We start from the raw sequence: 14,006 nt of genomic DNA, 5'->3' as shown, positions 1-14,006 counted from the left end.
ATTTGAAACGTTTTTCCTGCATTTTCACATTGCTCAATTGACTATTTTAAAATCATAAAGAGAAAGTACAGAACCAAGAATAAAATTCCTTAAAAATATTAGGTTTTTCCAAAGATTCATGATGTAGTTATGTTACACACATTTCTGCAGTAGTAAGGATGTATCTGTGACACAATCAAGTTACATTTTGCAACATGGCATTTACCGTACATTTTGACATATGTCGACCGGCATACGTCGATCCCCATCTTTCAGCCTAATTTTAAGGGTTTAATGATATATTTGGCGTACAAGTTGACTCCCATTTTTCGGGCTGTCCAGGTCTCCTAGGAATAACCCAATTTTTTTTTCAAACACCCCAATCACAAGTAACAAAGCTGTAAATTCACTAAAGGCCATCTCAGATGGTAAAGGCAGAGAAACTCCGCCAAAACATATAATCACCTACCTTATAATTACCTATCTTTCTGAATGTGCGGAGGTGGTTTCTGAGCCACATATTCCAAACCCTCTCTGATAGGGATAATGTCCAGAGCGCAGCCCTCTGCCAATTAATCTGAATGTCCAGCCACGATAAGCAGCTGTTTAGGGGCGGGCTGACGATGCCGTCAGCCCGCAACCCATCTCCCCACTCACCCCTCTCCCTCCAAGTTAGGGGCGGTGGGGTTGGCCTGTGCAGGCTGGGACAGCCACATTGGGCTGCTCTCTGTGGCTCAAAACATGGCAGGGAAATGGCCGTCTTCCCTACCCATAATCCCCCAAGCAGCTGGAAATGTTCTGGGAACCATAGAGCAGTTTCAGCTGTGTGGGGGATTATGAGTAGGGAAGACGGCCATTACTCTGTTGCGTATTTATGATGGATGGCGCTACGGCACCAGTCACCCCACCTCCGTTGGATGCGGAGGGTACTATGAGGCACCTCTGGATATGAATGGGATGCTGGAGCAGCCTTTTAGGGCTGCTGTCTGAAAGTTCCCATTTTCCCATCCACTCTGTAGCCGGTCTCAAGGCGGAGGCCCGAGATGAAATGGCCTCAAGTAAAAAAACCCTTGGCCTACTGGGCAAGAGCAGTGACGGCCCACTGAGCTGGAGCTCCAATATTGTGCTCATGGTGCAAGCAGGAACCTCAGCCTACCAGGTAGGAGCAGCGACAATGATGTCAGAGTCCCAGGTTCGAGTGGTTATGGCAATGGTGGGGAGGTGTCAGGGAGCACCGACTTGTACACTGAATTACGTCATCTGGTTTTTTCGGTGAATTTAAGGTCTCAAAACATATCCGGTGTATAGGTTGACCCCCACTTTTGAGGAATTTTTTAGGGTCTCAAGTCTCGACTTATAAATCTAAATATATGGTAGTCTTTTGTATACCTATCAACTGTATACGAGCAATCCAATCCACTAACACAATGCTTCCCACCACCCCCCCCCCCCCGTCCCCGAAACCTTACAAGATTTTCCTGAAGTACTCATTTAGCTGTTCCTTTCCTGCATTTATAATAAAGGCTTGGTTTTGTGTGATATCTAGCAAAAATAATAAGTACCAGGTAGTACAATAATAACAAATAAAGTTTTCTTCTGCATATAACAATTTCATCTGCATATATTTTAGTCATTTTTAGATGATTCTTGTTAATTTTGCATTGTTAATTTTCAATTTACCACTGATGCTTTTGCATCCCAAATGTCCCACAATTCTTGAGATTGTCAATGACAATGTTCTTCAATCCATTGTTCAAAATAAGGTACAATTGAATAAAGCAGTTAATTTATAGAATGGAATAAATATGCACACACAAGTTGACTAGAATGCAGAAGGCACACGAGAGTAACAAACATAGCCAGGTCCATCAGAAGCTCTGGCTTCCTACCCACTGAATGGATCTATGTGGCACTCTGTATTAAGAAGGCAAGCAACATCATAAAAGAACCCCCATCACCCTGGTCACAACCTTGTATCACTGCTACCTTTGTGCAGAAAGTACAGAAGTCTGAATGCCAGCACCTCTTGGTTCAAAAGCACTCTCCAACAGCTATCAAACACTTGAACCACCCCCCTCGAACAGAGGGACTGTTCCAATACCACAACAGATTGTCTGCACTATTGCAAAGTTGTACTTTTGTAGAGTAAATTGTTATTTACATTTGTTAAAATTTGTTATCTGTACATTTTTTTTGTATTTATTGTCTCTATTTAATTGCATCCAGTAATCTATTGTAATAGTCCTATTTGTCAAAGTATCTGATCAGCTACAGTAAGAATGAATATCAGCTAACTCATTTTACTATTAACTATATCTTTAGTTTGTTAAAGCAAAGTCAAAATTCCCTTCCTAAAAGCCCTTTTTTAAAAAAAAAATCCTACTTTTAAGAAAACCTTTATTAAAAACCAATTTGACCAAGCTTTGGCCATGTATCCTAATATTTTCTTCTATAGTTAAGTGCCAAGTTTTGTTTCATAGTGTTCCTGTACAGTGGAAGTGTAACTTTTGGTTAAAATATTTTCAATTATTAAATACTGCACAAATTTTAAATATGTTAGGTCATATGCTCATAATACACATCTATTACCATCTTTCGTAGTCTTGTTCATAGTTTTTAAAAAAAAATCCAATTACATGTCCAGCACAGTAACCAGCCCTTCCGGCCCACAAGTCCATGCCACTCAAATACACCAATCAACCCAAAACCTCCGTAGATTTTGAACGGTAAGAGGAAACTGGCGCACACAGGGAAACCCCACGCCGACACAGGAAGAATGTATAAACCTTTATAAAAAGTGCCAGATTCAGACCCGGGTTGCTGGCGCTGCATTGGTCAATAGTTTACTAATTTCTTCAACGCAAATTCTACAGTTTTTAAACAACATATTCCCCTTAAATTTGATGAGAAATACAACTTTGAACAAAGAAATGCAATTTTTCTATTATTACTCAAGGCAGCAATCACTTTTAAGAATAATTCCTGCGAAGTATGAGAATATGGATAGTCACTTGGATGAAGAGATTTAAAAATCAATCCACTGACACTCATTTCTATTTGACCAACTGGATTGATTTTTTTTAATTATTGAGGACTTGCATACATGAAAATGATACAAAATAAATCTTTATAAATCTGAAGGCTGGATACAAGCTGTGCAGATACAGGATTGGATGCAGATAAGAAAAAAGCATCTTTATCAAACATTTTTAGGGTCAAATTAGAATCATGCCCCTTAATCTGTGTTTTGGTTTTTCTCAAGAATAGAAAATATTTGCTAATAAATTAGCCACTATCTTATAGTCAACATTCAGTAATGATATTGGTCTATTTTCTTTTTTTTCTTTGGCTTGGTTTCGTGGACGAAGATTTATGGAGGGGTCATGTCCACGTCAGCTGCAGGCTCGTTTGTAGCTGACAAGTCCGATGCGGACAGACAGACACAGTTGCAGCGGTTGCAAGGGAAAATTGGTTGGTTGGGGTTGGGTTTTTCCTCCTTTGTCTTTCGTCAGTGAGGTGGGCTCTGCGGTCTTCTTCAAAGGAGGTTGCTGCCCACCGAACTGTGAGACGCCAAGATGCACTGTTTGAGCCGATATCAGCCCACTGGCAGTGGTCAATGTGGTAGGCACCAAGAGATTTCTTTAGGCAGTCCTTGTACTTCTTCTTTGGTGCAGCTCTGTCATGGTGGCCAGTGGAGAGCTCGCCATATAACACGATCTTGGGAAGGCGATGGTCCTCCATTCTGGAGACGTGACCTACCCAGCGCAGTTGGATCTTCACCAGCGTGGATTCAATGCTGTCGGCCTCTGTCATCTCGAGTACTTCAATGTTAGGGATGAAGTCGCTCCAATGAATGTTGAGGATGGAGCGGAGACAACGCTGGTGGAAGCGTTCTAGGAGCCGTAGGTGATGTCGGTAGAGGACCCATGATTTGGAGCCGAACAGGAGTGTGGTCCTGTATATTGGTCTATATGATGAAGGCATTAACAAGTCTTTACCTTATAACTTTGATTGCTGTTTTAAAAGAATCAGGTAAATTTCCAGTTTCCTCCAATTAAGTTATAACTTTCATAAATACAGGAATCAGCACATCCTGAACAGTGCTGTCTGGTTTCTGAATGTTGTCTTTTGTTTCCTATTGTGATAGCTATATACAATATAAAATATAACATAATCTATGTTTTAAAGGAGATAAATTGAGGCAGGTTTTTTTAGTTAGGTCACAGAAAGATACAAACACTTCAAAGCAGATCTCATTTAAAATGCTATAGCGTGGCTCAAGCCAGAAGTTCAGGCTCCGGGTGCCTTTGTAAAAACTTTGAAGAATGCCTACAAGGACTTTACAAGTACAGTGAAACCTCGTTAGAACGCAATTTGTTAATCCGCGGAATCACTTATAGCGCAGGTGTCTGTGGACCCGAAACAAGCCAACAGTCACAAACTCAAAAATGGACTCTTATGACAGGCAATTGGAGGGGAAAGAGACCGGCAGCACGAGTCAGGCGGGTGGGGTGTGGTGGAAGACCAGCAGCACAACTGGAAGTGGGTGGGGGTGGATACAGCAGCACAATTCAGGTAGGGTTAAATCTGGATTTCCAAAATCTGGAAAAATCCAAAATTCGGAACACCCTGTCCCTCAAGGGTTCCGGATAAAGGATTGTTTACTTGTATGTGGAGTTTAAAGGTCTTATTATAGGGTTTGAATCACAGTATTCTGTTTTCGTGCTTCCTGAATCATGTCATACATGCATCTGTTCCGCAACTTGGTTGTAACACGCTATGAAATCTTGGACCCCAACTAGCGTGTTCTAACAAGGTTTTACTGTGAGTGTTAATTGGATATGCTATGGAGTAAAGGATTATTGGGGGGGGGGGAAGAGAGAGAGAGAGAGAGAGAGAGAGAGAGAGAGAGAAATAGGAGAAGCTGGGAAGCTTGTAGAAAAACCCCATTTTGAAGACAGGTTATGAGTTCTTAGTTCAGCCTTGTCAAAGTCCTTGTTGTCCATACAAGAGGAGAGGACTGGCTGTCTAATGTTTCACTTGAAATAAGAAAAACAAAAAGGAACTCTAGTGACCTGAAAGAAAGATTATCATTTGGAAAATCCTGATGGGGCAAGTTTCTTCAGCAAGACACTGAAGTGGCGGATCAAAAAGGATCAGTTGTGCGTATCCAACGAGCAACAAATCTCTCTCTAAAAACCAACAAGAACCTTCCTGAGCAGTAACCATTTACCTTTCAAGCACCAAAGCCTGGTGAAGATTTATAAATGTTAAATTCTGTGCACAGTATAAGAATTGTCTGATATCAGTGAACTTGGAGGAGTGAGAAGTGAGATTGGACTGTGAATCAAAGAACTTTTCTGAACTTCCACACACATTACATACATGTGCGCTTAGAATTAGAAAGGGGTTAAGTTAATAGTAAAAAGTTAAAGTTTGATCCTGTTTTCATGTTTAAAGATAATTAAAAGAAACTTTTGTTTAATTAACCATTTGTCTTGGTGAATTTCTATTGCTGCCGGGTTTTGGGGTCCTCTGGGCTCATAACACTATGTATGTTAATTATGTAAGTTAACTTTGTTTAGAACACACATGTCAAACTCTGGCCCGCGGGCCAAATTTGGCCCGCAAGATCATTTCGAAAATATATTAGAGGTGGCCCGCCCTGCAGCGAGAGCCAATGCTGTTTTTTGGTAATGTCACCCCCACCATCCTCCCCCTTCATTGCACATCCTTCCCCATTGTAACACGAGAAATTGTAACACGAGAAGTCTGTCGATGTCATCAGCCGGCAAGCCAGTTGGAAGGCTCCCCGCACAACCAGTCACTTCTCCCACCTGTCGAGCGGTGCGGTGGATGGACGAGCGCCTGTGATTTCCTGGCAGCGCAACGGGCATGGCAGGCTGCGCACGGCCCCCGGGCAGCGCGAGCCCCGCGCGACTGGCACCGGACGGCCCTTCCACAGCGCGAGCCCACTTCTCCCGGTCGCCACGGCCTTCAGCGCTTGCACCCGCGCGGACCCCAGGGACGGCTGGTTCGGCCCTGCACGTCAAGAGAGAGATGGTGGTTGTCCACAAAGGCTGATCGGCAGCGCGCTGGGCCTGAGTGGGTGGGTAAGCAGGGGTCGGTCAACATCGATCGAGAGGTAGACCCTACGTGCAACATACAGTGATGACATCAATGCGGTGTCATTGTATGTCGTATTCATTAGCCCATTGTCGTGGACAGCCTGCAGTTTGTCCTCAAAAATGTCTAGGGCTGCCACAGGAAAAATTCTGAAATAGGAATGAGTCGCTCATTTCCACTCCAAACTTTTTACACACAAATTTGAGAAAATTTCCCATGACCGCAGGAGCTGTGTAAAAACCATAATAATTTAGCTAAAAAGTCATGGTATGAGTTTCATCTTACATGGCTAATATCATGGTGGCAGAAATGTTCATTCCCGCAGATTTTAACAAAGAACACTTTTGCCTTTAAAGTTTTTAAGGACCTAAAGCATTGTTACATCATGCACTAGAAATTTTCTTTCCTAACCAAAGATACAAATGTGAAGAATGCACCTCATGTTATAGATCCCAGTCTTTTCAAACGTTGCCCTGCAGGAAACACCTGCTCAATATGATCCTGTTTTGCAAGTCAAACAATGAAAAAAATGAAATGTGTCGTAAACAACAACATGGTCAGAAATCAATGTGAATTTAAAAAGAAACTCTCCCATCTTCAAAGTCAAACTATCAAGCATTATTGCTCACTTCCCCATAACATATAGTTATGGAGATCAGGTAAGTAGGGTTGTAAAGAGAGCTTTTGGCACATTAGTTTTCATAATTCAAATCATTGAGAATAGGAGTTGTAATGTTGTGGTGCTATGCGCAGCCACCACATTGAGGGTCGTTTAACGACTGTTTATTTGAATTTAGCATGGGCCCCTTTAAGGGCGGTGCTGGCTCAGTCACCACATGCGTGGTGACATCATCATCGCAGCTCAAGGCGCGCGCTGAACGGGAGGTTTGAGTCAGGAAGAACCCCTGACGGCGCCATCTTCCCATGGCTGCCCTGCCACATGGCGTTACACGCAGGGCCAGTTCGCCATGAGAGAGTGCGCCACCACACAAACCCCTCACCCCACCCCAGAACCAGCTACGCGTCCCATCGCTTGGGCGCTTAGGCACGGCCGTCTGTACCGGCTGCGATAAGTCCAAATGGGCTGCCTTCAGGCGGTCCACTGTAAAAAGTTCCTCTTCCTCCCACCCACCCCCAGGTCTAAAGTGAAAGTTCCACCGGATCGCCGGAGGACTTTATACAGACCTTCGTACGGGCGCTGTAACGCTGGCGTCTGTGGTCTTCTCCAGACGAATACAAACTGTGCCGAGTCTAGTTCCTTGGGGTGTTGGGACGGCCAGGTGCCGTGGCGTGATGGGGGTGAAGGGGCCAGGGCGGCAAGTTTTCTGCGGAGATCCGCCAGCAGGTTCATGTCCTCTGGTGCAGTGTCGGGTTCTGGGCCAAAGAACTCACCAGGCAGGGAGAGTGGTGCGCTGTATACCAGTTCTGCCGACAAGGCTTGCAGGTCCTCCTTGGGTGCAGTCCTGATCCCAAGGAGGACCCAGGGCAGTTCGTCTGCACAGTCCGAGCCGATAAGTCAGGCCATGAGCGCGGACTTTAGGTGCCGATGAAACCATTGGATTGCGGGTGATAGGCCGTAGTGTGATGGTGTTTAACCCCCAAGAGTCTTGCTGGCTGGGCCCAAAGTCCGGAGGTAAATTGGGCACCCCTGTCGCTGATGACATGCGCCGGAACCCCGAATCGGGCGATCCACTCTCTGAGCAGGGTCCTAGCACACGTCTCTGCAGAAGCTTCTCTGATCAGGATGGCCTCGGATCATCTCATAGCTCAGTCCACCACCGTAAGGAGGTAGCGCTCCTCTCTGGCATCAACATGGATGTGCTGGAACCTCTGTGCCGACGAGTTGAAGTGTCGGATTGGGGCCTGTGTTTGCCAGTGGACCTTGGAGGCCTGGCACCTGGTGCAATTCCTAGCCAACTCCACCACCTCCTTCTTGAACCCGTGCCACATGAACTGCTCCGCAACTATCTGCACGGTCATCTTCACCAAGGGGTGAGCAAGGTCATGGACTAGGCTAAAGTCTTTCGCCCTCCACCATGGTGGGACTACCGGATGTGGTGGACCGGTGGAGATGTCGCAGAGCAGCGTGTCCGAGTTGTTGGGCAACTGGATGCCTTGAGGTCAAGGCTCGAGTTGGCAGTCCAGAGGGCTTGTGTCTCTGCGTTGTGCTGCTGGGCCTGGGCTAGCTACGTATAATCAAGGCCGGGTGAGAGAGTGTTGATGGACGGGCGCGAGAGTGCATCGGCTACGACATTGTCCTTGCCTGCCCTGTGCCGGATGTCGGTGGTGAACTGACACGCAAGAGAGGTGGTGCTGTTGCCTGGCTGACCACATGTCCTTGGCAATTGCAAGTGACTGGGTGAGGGGCTTGTGGTCTTTGAAGACCGTGAAGGGTCTGGCCTCCAGGAAATAACGGAAATGGCAGATGGCCAAGTACAGCGCCAGGAGCTCCCGATCGAACTCTGTCGGGCACAGCTGCTTACTGAAAAAGGCCAGCAGGTGCCATTATCCATTAAGCCATTGCTTCAGAACTCCCCCGACCGCCGTGTGTGCCTCCAGGCATGGGTGCACCAGCAGCGTCGTACTGGTGAGGGCTTCCTTCATTGCCATAAAACCCTTGTCCGCCTCTTCCAACTAGGATAAAGTCTTTTCCTTCATGGCAATCAGTGCGAACAGTGGACGCATGGTACGGGCGGCGCCGGGGATGAACCGATGGTAAAAGTTCACCATCCCCATGAACTCCTGCAAGCCTTTCAGGGTGGAAGGTTTGGGGAAATGTTGGACGGCCGCCACCTTCTCCGGTGCTGGAGCAGCCCCAGCCGCCAAGATTGTGAGCCCCATGAACTGCAGCGACTGCTTGCCGAACTGGCATTTGGCCGCGTTGTCCGTGAGGCCGAAGTCTGCCAGCCAGGAAAATAGGGTGCAGAGATAGGCCTTGTGTTCTTCGCGGTTGTGACTGGTGATGAGGATACCATCTAGGTAGATGAACACAAAGTCCAAATCCCTACCCACTGCGTCCATGAGGCGCTGGAACGTCTGGGCTGCATTCTTTAACCCGAAGGGCATCCGGAGGAATTCGAAAAGGCTGAACGGGGTGATAATCGCAGTCTTTCCCATGTCATCGGGGTGCACTGGGATCTGGTGATATCCCAGCACTAGGTTGACTTTGAAAAAGACGCGTGCTGTGGAGATTGGCCAACAAGTCTTATATGTGAGGGACTGGGTCCCTGTCGGGGGTTGTTGCATCATTCAGCAGTCAGTAGTCTCCGCAGGGTCTCCAGCTCCTAGACAATTTGGGGACCATGTGGAGCGGTGATGCCTAGGCACTGTCCGAATGCTGGACAATCCCTAATTCTTGCAGCCTTGAAAATTCCTCCTTCGCCTGTGGTCGCTTTGAGTGGCAGCCTTCTGGGTTTGATGTGCATTGGGGGGCCTTGCATGGCTATATGGTGGAACACTCCATGCTGGGACAAGGCAGCGTTGAAGCATGGCTCCAAGATGGCGGGGAACTCGTGGAGTATATTGAGTGCTCATCCCTGGCAGCACCGATCTTGAATTTGTAGGCATCCGTGGTGTCCTTAGTGTACGGAGTGGAATGTGCAGACTTTGACCAGCCTCTTGCCCTTCATATCGACCAGCAAGCCGTGAGCCCTCAGGAAGTCGGCCCCCAACAGCGCGCCCACTGAGGCCAACATGAACCTCCAGTGGAATTTTTCTTTGCCGATCTGGATGTGCGCCCTGCGGGTGCCGTAGGTCTTGATGGTGGAATCATTGGCTGCCCGCAGGGTTGGATAGGGAGATCGTATGCGAGTCTCTAGCGCTGTGGGGGTGTATGACACTCAGGTCATGTCCACCAGGAAATGCCACCGGTGGATTTATCGGTAACATGAAGAAGGCTTTCACGTGGCCAGCCATTGCAGCCGTCAACAGCGGCTGGCCTGGTCGTTTCTCTGGAAGCTTCAGGGCTGGCGGCACTTATGGGCTTGCGCTCCCCAGCGCTGGTGATAAAAGGACCAGGTGGAATGGCTCTCCTCTGGCTTATGCTTGGGGGCGGATGGTTCCTGGTCGCAAAAGGATGATGGATGAGGTTGTCCACCCTGGCTGTTCATGACGTGGTAGAACATCGTGACGTCTGTTGAGATGCTTCTGAGGTGGAATTGCGCTTCTGCCTGCCCAGACCATATCCACGGGCAATAGGTCCAGAAGGTGGGGGGGGGGGGGGGGAAGCTTGATTGCCACAGCATTAACCTCAGCCGAATCCATGTCGCGGACACCAGAAATACGTCTGGGCTCGTCGGGGTCACCAATGTGGCGCTATGTGCAGCTGAAGAAAGCACAGCCATCACTTAGAGGGTCATTAACAACTGTTTTATTTGAATTTAGCATACGTCTCTTTAAAGGGCAGCGCTGGCTCAGTCACCATGTGTGTGGTGATGTCATAATTGCTACCCAAGGCGCACGCTGAGCAGGAGGTTTGAGTCAGGAAGAACCCCTGACGGCGTCATTTTCCCAAGGACGGTTTGCCATGAGAGAGTGTGCCGCCACATGGTAAGTTGTACAAAACATTGATGAGGCCACATTTGGAGTACTGTGTGCAATTTTGGTCACCTAACTAAAGGAAAGGTAGTTAAGATAGAAAGAGTGCAGAGGAGATTTATAGGGAAAGATTAAACAGATTAGGATTTTATTCCCTGCACAAAGAATGAGAGGAGATTTGATAGAGGTATACAAAATTATGATGGGTATAGAGTAAATGGAAACAGGATATTCCACTGAGGTTAGATGACATAAAAAAAACGAGGGCATGGGTTAAGGATGAAAAGGTTAAAGAGCACATTCAGGGCAACATCTTCACACTGAGTGTGTTGGGAGTGTGGAACAAGTTGCCAGGTGTCTTGGTAAATGCAAGCTCAATGTTGACATTTAAGAAAAATCTGACCAGGTACATGGATTGTAGGGGAAAGGAGGGTTATAGTCAAGATGTAGGTCAGTGGGACAAGGCAGGAAAATAGTTTGGTAAAGACTAGAAGGGCCAGTTTCTGTGCTGTCATGTTCAATGTTTCTATACAACTAAAATGTCTGCAAATGAATAAATCTACTGCCCATTCTTGTTTAAAGTTCTTCAGGTCTGTTAAGTCTTTCCAAGATGTTCTTCAAAGTTGCCAAGTTTCACAACATCAATTTGATTCAATAAATCATAACCCTTTCACACACTGGTCCAACAACAACTGCATCACAAAATCAAATAAAAGCCATTACATAAGCCCTTTTTACACAGAGATTCCGCAATACACCATACAGACGACCCATCGTTAAGATGGCCTTGCTTGTATACACTGAACCAAACAATGCCAGCATAATACTGGGCCAGTGTGTAATTTTACACAGCAAGCCAGCATTCCAAGAGCAAAAGAGGCGGAATTTGCAGCATCAAGTGTGATGTATAACATACACATCTTTTCCGTCCTTGTCCTGGCTCGCTCTTTTCACATAGATGTTGATTCAGTGCTGTGACTACCTCCACTGCCATCTTAAAGGTGGGACTGCAATGACCCCCCCACCACTATTCCGTCTTCATACCTTTTACATGGAAGGCATGGCACAATAAAGATGTAATATTCCCACCTTGAAGTGGCTGTATAAAAGGGGCTATAGAAACCACATAATACTTACCATAGCACTTTAAAAACTATAAATACTCAACTTTAAATACCCATACACTGGATTTTTTTTTTAAATCTAGTTTTGCAATTTAATTCAATAGGAAGCAGATATCAAACTTGAGATTATGTAAAATTCTTTAGGACAGCATTCTGAAGAAACCTCAATTTTTAATATTGAGCAAATGATAAAGCTTCTAATGTAACACCTGAATTTGAAAAATTTAAGTTGTGATATGTCAGACATTTTGAATCTGAACTATAGTCATGACGTTTACAAAGTCAACTGATTAATTGCTATTATAATTTGAATGAATAGATTAACAAATCAAACCAATGACTACACTGAGGGTCCAAAACCTCTAATCTGGAGTAGAAAATATTTCAAATTAAGTGGCATGCTTAATCCATGGCAAATATGCCTGAATGATACAGCTGGAATTATTTGGTTAAGCAATTTGTTTATTATTTTGCAGTTAAAAAATACTTCATTAAGTTTTCTCTCCAACAAAATATTTCTATGTCGAGCAGTGGTTTTCAAACTTTTTTCTTTCCACTCACATACCATTTTAAGTAATTCCTCGGCCATAGGTGCTCTGTGTTTAGTAGAGGATTGCTTAAAGTGGTATGTGAGTGGAAAGAAAAAGTTTGAACACCACTGATGCAGAGAATTGAAAGCTTTGATAAATGAAGGTAAGTGACCCAGTAAAATAATACAGCACATTTCATCACTGGAAGTGAATGAAGGTCAAATAAATATGAAGTATTCCCAGGCACTATTCAAATGCAGTTTCAAGTCTCAGCAAAAACAATAGTATGTTGTAATTTGTAGCTCTGCGATGACCAAAGCATCAATTATATTGTGCAAATCTATCACACTGTCAGAGCTATCACTGAAGGGCACTGGTGCAGAGGATAAACAATCGTTCAAGGCTAATCATCAGATTCTGAATGGGAGGATCTTACTGGAGTGAATGGTCTTTTAAAATATACTTTCATAATTACTCAGCATATTACAACCATTATCTAAAAAAAACATACAAAATTACAGTATAGAAAATATATGGGGATCATTACATCTTAGGCTGTGCAATACCTTCTCACTAGGATTAAAAATAATATTTGCATATTAAAATAATCCTCAGTTCAGGAGAGAACCATTACAATGTAAACTATAGCTACCATTATTTGCAACGGTAATATATCAAACAGAGATTACATCAGCCCTCAAATCATAGTTTGCAGAAGTCTAATTTGGTACATACCTTCTGTTCTGGAATTTTTAGTTCTGTAGAGTTCATCTTCTTCATCAATCGTGAATAAACTATGCAGCTTTGACTTTGCTTTAGCCTTTTTCAACCTCTGTTTGCCGACAGTGGTTCTGCCTGGCATGTTGTTATGACTGTCTTTGCCACTGAACCACTACAGCCACTGACCCAGCAGCCTAGCAAATTAGACTTAAAAGAGAACCCGCTCCATTCATCTGTACACAGAATAGATTTCTTCTGCATGAATGATGATAGCTGAAAATACCAATTAGTGTAGCTTTTGGGTCCCACAGCTTCCCATCTTCTATGTCCAATTAAATACTGCTTTAGCAGGTTACCCTTCCAGACTTTGACCCGCAGCAAATGCTCACAATTGGATCCTGGTGCATGCCTTTCTCCTTCCTGTAAAGCACTTAAGCTGCCAGAGGAAAAAATGATGCAGAAGAAAATAAAGAACACACCTATTAAAACAGTTGCCACAACAACAGTGACATAAACAAAATGCAGAGAGACTATATATGTCTCATCAGCTGGTTATCACAGTATGCCAGAATGCTGCTGCATCATTTTAAGTGTTCAGTTGATTCACAAATAACCACTATTGAATTAACACCATTGCCCTTCCTCTCAGCCATGCTGTCATAGGATGGATAATGCCTGCATAAACAGCTGACTGCTAGACAGAGGCAGAATTCTAAAAGGTTCAAGACATCACAGTCAAACAAGCTGCTCAGCATGTGAAATTTGCAACCTACACAAGACCACAACTACTTTAAAAAAAACAAGTCATCAACAACACTGTTCATTTCAACTAAGACCAAAGTAAATGAAATACCCTTGCAATTAACTTTTGGATATTCTGAAGACTATGGAATTCAAATTTCTTTTTTCCAATTTTTCCTTAAGAAAATGCTTAAATATATGATGTACAAGGCTTATATGACAACTAGGTTTGGTTAAAGCCTTTGCTCTG

At 44.7% G+C, this 14,006-nt stretch overlaps 1 protein-coding gene across 4 annotated transcripts in view; it reads right to left on the bottom strand.

Annotated features, from left to right (window-relative positions):
• The window catches only part of map7b (microtubule-associated protein 7b), a 138,957-nt gene that overhangs the window by 102,672 nt on the left and 22,279 nt on the right, over positions 1–14,006 (bottom strand). Inside the window, exon 1 of one of the 4 annotated variants that reach the window (XM_069887228.1) lies at positions 13,031–13,172. The exons of the other annotated variants lie outside the window; for them this stretch is intronic. Within the exon in view, the coding sequence (XP_069743329.1) occupies positions 13,031–13,157 (127 nt within the window). The 5' untranslated portion in view covers positions 13,158–13,172. Of the gene's footprint in view, positions 1–13,030; positions 13,173–14,006 lie in introns of those variants that run through there. 4 annotated transcript variants of the gene reach the window in all.

Source organism: Narcine bancroftii, chromosome 6 (assembly GCF_036971445.1).
Source record: "Narcine bancroftii isolate sNarBan1 chromosome 6, sNarBan1.hap1, whole genome shotgun sequence".
Lineage (NCBI taxonomy): Eukaryota > Metazoa > Chordata > Chondrichthyes > Torpediniformes > Narcinidae > Narcine > Narcine bancroftii.
The sequence above is the reverse complement of the archived record's forward strand: the minus strand, read 5'-3'. Positions and strand labels throughout refer to the sequence as shown.